The sequence below is a fragment of the Colobus angolensis genome, unplaced genomic scaffold (assembly GCF_000951035.1).
Source record: "Colobus angolensis palliatus isolate OR3802 unplaced genomic scaffold, Cang.pa_1.0 Scaffold1, whole genome shotgun sequence".
Lineage (NCBI taxonomy): Eukaryota > Metazoa > Chordata > Mammalia > Primates > Cercopithecidae > Colobus > Colobus angolensis.
The window spans coordinates 18548192-18553715 of NW_012110918.1; the positions used below are offsets into that span (position 1 = coordinate 18548192).

The 5524-nt window shown below is 50.2% G+C and overlaps 1 protein-coding gene across 1 annotated transcript in view; it reads right to left on the minus strand.

The window, feature by feature from the left end:
• Nucleotides 1-5524, minus strand: part of CCDC57 (coiled-coil domain containing 57) — a 142921-nt gene that overhangs the window by 80437 nt on the left and 56960 nt on the right. Inside the window, exons 11-13 of the mRNA XM_011926598.1 lie at nt 5262-5484; nt 3992-4150; nt 3389-3409 (exon numbers count right to left, since the gene is read on the minus strand). Coding sequence (XP_011781988.1) covers nt 3389-3409; nt 3992-4150; nt 5262-5484 — 403 coding nt within the window. The remainder of the gene's footprint in view (nt 1-3388; nt 3410-3991; nt 4151-5261; nt 5485-5524) is intronic.

Here is a 5524-nt window from a genome sequence, read left to right on the forward strand (position 1 = left end):
TGCCCAGGCTGGAGTGCTGTGGCATGATCTCGGCTCACTGCAACCTCTGCCTCCCGGGTTCAAGCGATTATCCTGCCTCAGCCTCCCAAATAGCTGGGATTACAGGTGCCTGTCACCACGCCGGGCTAATTTTTGTATTTTCAGTAGAGATGTGGTTTCTTCATTTTGGCCAGGCTGGTCTTTAACTCCTGGCCTCCAGTGATCCACCCGCCTCAGCTTCCCAAAGTGCTGGGATTACAAGCGCCTGCCATCACACCTGGCTAATTTTTGTATTTTTAGTAGAGACAAGGTTTCACCATCTTGGTCAGGCTGGTCTCAAACTCCTGACCTTAAGTGATCCACCCACCCGGCCTCCCAAAGTGCTGGGACTACAGGCATGCGCCACCACGCCCAGCTAATTTTTGCATTTTTAGTAGATACGGGGTTTCACCATGTTGGCCAGGCTGGCCTTCAACTACTGACCTCAGGTGATCCACCTGCCTTGGCCTCCCAAATTTCTGGGATGACAGGCATGAGGCATGAGCCATGGCGCCCGGCCTGTCAACGTAATTTTAAAAGTCAAGTGTGAAAGAGTGTCTATCATATTCACCCTTGCCATTAGTTTTCCTTCACTCCTGACGTTCCTAGTTTCCTTCCTTCCATTGTGTCTAAAGTACCTCCTTTATCGGTTCTTTTAGATCCAGTCTGCCAGTGACAAACTTTTCCTTCATCTGAGAATATCTTTATTCACTCTCATTCCTGAAGAATATTTTTACTGAATGTATAATTATGGGTTGACAGTTTTTGCTTTCAGTACTTGAAAAATATTATGCCACTTCCTTCTGAAGAGAAATCTGATGACAGCTGCTGCTGAGAACCCACTGCCGCTCTGGTCACAATCCCCTGTAGGCCATGCATCGCTCTCTCTGCATGCTTTCAACAGTCTTTGTCTTTAGGCCGGGCATAGTGGCTCACGCCTGTCATTCCAGCACTTTGGGAGGCCAAGGCAAGTGGATCACTTGAGGCCAGGAGTTTGAGACCAGCCTGGCCAACATAGTGAAACTCTGTCTCTGCTAACAATACAAACGCTACCAGCTGGGCATGGTGGCACATGCCTGTAACCCTAGCTACTTGGGAGGCTGAGGCACGAGAATCGCTCGAACCCAGGAGGCAGAGGTTGCAGTAAGCCAAGATTGTGCCACTGCACTCCAGCCTAGGCAACAGAGACTCTGCCTCAAAAAAAAGAAATTCATTTCAAACATAAAAGACAGAGGTAGGTAAAAAGAAAAAGGGATGAAAAAGTTATACCACGCAAACGTGAATCAAAAGAAAGCTTGAGTGGATTAATTAATATCAGACAAGGTAGACCTCAGAACAAAGAACGTTGCCAGGATAAAGAGGAAGATTATATAACAATATAAGGGTCAATTATCCTAAAAAAATAATAATCCTAGATGTATACACATCTAACAACAAAGATACAAAATATATGAAACAAAAACAACGAATCATTATTTTAAAAATGAAGATCTATATTAAAACAGGAATAGAAAGAAACTTCCTTAACCTCCCTCCACTACCCCCACTGCAAAAAACCTTCAGCAAAAACTAAACCTAAAAAAGTGAAATGCTGAAAGTTCTTCCTCTGGGATTAGGGAGAAAGACAGCTATTATGAATATCACACTGGAGAGTTTAGCTAGGGCAATAATGCAAGAAGAAGTAAACTATATCCGCATTGGAAAAGAAAAATAAAACCTCCCTTATTTTATTTTATTTTTTTGAGACGGAGTCTTGCTCTGTCACCCAGGCTGGAGTGTAATGGTGCAATCTCGGCTCACTGCAACCTCCACCTCCTGGGTTCAAGCGATTCTCCTACCTCAGCTTCCCAAGTAGCTGGGATTACAGGTGCCTGCCACCACGCCCAGCTAATTTTTTTGTATTTTTAGTGGAGACGGGGTTTCACCATGTTGGCCAGGCTGGTCTCAAACTCCTGACCTCAGGTGATCCACCCACCTCGGCCTCCCAAAGTGTTGGGATTACAGGCGTGAGCCACCACGCCCGGCCAAAACCTGTATTTTTAGTGGAGACGGGGTTTCACCATGTTGGCCAGGCTGGTCTCAAACTCCTGACCTCAGGTGATCCACCCACCTCGGCCTCCCAAAGTGTTGGGATTACAGGCGTGAGCCACCACGCCCGGCCAAAACCTCCCTCATTTGAGACAATCTGTGCCAGTGGAGTGTCCTGTCTGGCTCCTCCCTTTCTTTTCCTGCCTTAGGCCTATAGGTGGGGCCTGCCTCCCCTACCTAAGGGGGACTGTGGCTCCGGCAGGGTGAGGCAGCTGAGTGGAAGGCAGCCAGGCTCGGCTGTCAAGCTCGGTGATGCTGGGGAGGCATCCAGGCAGGACAGGGGCCTCCAAATAGGGGAAGGGGCTGCAGCAGCAATGGGGGATTGGTTACACCAAGAGGACTCGATCAAAGTATGTGTCAGTGAGAAGGGGCGAGCCAGGTTTCTCATTGTTGGAAAAGGAAGTTAGAATAACGAAAAAGAATGCTAGAATGGACCTTTTGATGTTGGACTAACCACAATGGAATAGATTAGCCTGTGAGTTTGTCTTGAAATGAAGACCATCCATTCACCAAAGACACCAGTGAAGGAACTAAAGGCAAACCCACAGACTGGGAGGAGATACTTGCAACCCATAAAACCAGCACAAGGCTCATATTCAGAATCAAATACCCTAAAAACAATCTATGACAAAAGGCAGATCATCCAATAAAACATGGGCAAAAAACATGGCCTGGAGCTTCAAAAGAGAGGCTATCAAAAGGCCAATTCTATGGACTGAACTGTGTCCCCTAAAATTGATAGGTTGAAGCTCTAACCCCGAACATGATTGTATTTGGAGACAAGGTCTTTGAGGAGGCAGTTAAGGTTACATGAGGTCCTAAGGCTGGGGCCCTGGACTGTTGTCCTTATAAGAGGAAGAGCTGGGTGTGGCGGCTCACGCCTGTCATCCCAGCACTTTGGGAGGCTGAGGCAGGCAGATCACGAGGTCAGGAGTTCAAGACCTGCCTAACATGGTGAAACCCCATTTCTACTAAAAATACAAAAATTAGCCGGGCGTGGTGGCGTGTACCTGTAATCCCAGCTACTTAGGAGGCTGAGGCAGGAGAATCGCTTGAACCTGGGAGGCAGAGGCTGCAGTGAACTAAAGGTCACACCACTGCACTCCAGCCTGGGTGACAGAGCAAGACTCTGTCCCCTCTCCAAAAGAAAAGAAGAGGAAGAGACACCAGGAGTGAGCACGCAGGAGGGGAGGAGCCATGTGAGCACGCAAGGGAGAGGCCACATGAGGGGTGCAGGGGACAGGGTGCCGTCTGCAAGCCACAGAGAAGCCTCAGGAGGAACCCACCCTGCCGGCAGCCTGATCTCTGACATCCAGACTCCAGAAGTGAGAAAATAAATACCCATTGTTTAAGCCACCAGGCTGTGGTGTTGAGTTATGGCAGCCCTAGCCAATCAGACACCAATGCACACAGGAAAGATGTTCAATCCCACGAATCTCATGAAATTTGCAAATTAAACCAAAATAGGATGTGCTACGTGTCCACTAGAGGGAAGAGAAGGAACCACTGACCATGTAAGTGTTGGCGTGCACGCGGCACCATGGCTGCCTCGCACGCTGTGGATTGTAGGGGTGTGGAGTGTAAATTGTAGGGGTGCTTCGGAGAAGATCTGGCATTATCAAGTGAAACACAGTGTAGGTCTGAAGACGCCAGAGAGAGCACAGGTGCCACAGAATTCTATTCACACCGAAACAAGGAACGCTAACTGCAGTGAGGAGCCAGGGCACGTGGGCTCTGGAGGGAGCACAAGGGGCTGCCGGGCCGGATGACACTGCCCCGACGTCTGCAATAGCCTCGAGCTGTATATTTGCTGTGAGTGGACTTTCTGCAGGGGGTCAGATTTCAGTTTATAAAGGGACAGCAAGCAGCCCAGTGAGATGCGGACTCTCACCAGTCATTTCTGTTGAGGTGCGGACGCTGGGCTGAGACTCAGCACGAGGTGAGGACATCTTTAAAGGATCCAGCACATCTTCTAGATGCTCTTCCAGAGTTTTAAACTTATGCTTTAGAGTTCGTATTTCTGCTTCAAGGGCCAGAACATAATCTGCCAAAAAAAGCCCAGTGAACATAACACACACATGCATCCTTTCGCACCGCCCTCCTGCGAGCACCAGCTCAGGAAGCCAATGCCAGCTCGTGCCCGCTGCCTCACTGTGCCTGTCCTCCTGTCCTCCCCACACGAGAGCTTCACAGCAGTTTCCACACTCCCTGTGTGTGTCAGACTGAAAGACCTTCCCTCCCCTTACGGGCCAGAGTGTGCCAGCCAGAGACCAGCACAGTCTCCGTGCTCTCCAGGAAGGGCTCGCGATCAGGAGCAAATGTTTCACCTGCCGCCAGCCCACGTGCCTCTGTGCGAGGGGCCAAGTCCCACCTCGAGAACGGAAGCTCTGCATCCATCCTGGCATCCGCCCACCCACAGCCACTCATGGGGTTCCCGGGCATCGGGCAGCCCTCATCAGCTCTGCCACGGACACTTCTCTGGAGGAAAGGCCTGTGGTCCACCAGCCCCTGCTACCAACCCACTCTGGGACAGCACAACACCAAGCCAGCCCTGGTTGAGGTCTAAAACAGGTTTTTTAAGTGTGTCAAGCAGGTATCCTCATTTTTTCCTTCTACTTTACAAATATAAAAGCTTTTTGGTATAAAACTGAAGATTCCGGCCGGGCGCGGTGGCTCAAGCCTGTAATCCCAGCACTTTGGGAGGCCGAGACGGGCGAATCATGAGGTCAGGAGATCGAGACCATCCTGGCTAACACGGTGAAACCTCGTCTCTACTAAAAATACAAAAACTAGCCGGGCGAGGTGGCGGGAGCCTGTAGTCCCGGCTACTCGGGAGGCTGAGGCAGGAGAATGGCGTGAACCCGGGAGGCAGAGCTTGCAGTGAGCTGAGATCCGGCCACTGCACTCCAGGGTGGGCGGCAGAGTGAGACTCCATCTCAAAACAAAACAAAACAAAACAAAACAAAAACCCTGAAGATTCCTTCTCTTGGAGAAAAAGCAGTTTTCATGCTTTGAATTTGTTACAGGGGATGTTAACTTACAGGACTCTGAAATGAAGCCTCCTTGAAGCCAGTCAAGACCCGTGCTCCCGCCTGTCCTCCTCCCTTCCTCTCCCACTTCCCCTCCCGCTCTGTCCCTTTCTCCCTGTTACTCACCAGGAGTGGCGGTGTCTCCCCCAGCCTTTGGGTCAGGCTGGTTTGCATCTGTGCTCTCTGCCACCGTCTGGGCGGGAGGAGGAATCTGATGGCTTAGGGCCTCCATTTCTTTCCTCATCTGGGCAATCGCGCTTCGCAAGCTCGTGTTCTGCTCTCGGAGCCGCTGGATCTCACTGGATGGAAAGTCTTTACTTATTTCTTCTTCATGCTGCCCGAGGAGCATCTGTCAAATGCAAGGAAAAATGACTACAAAAAGATGAACG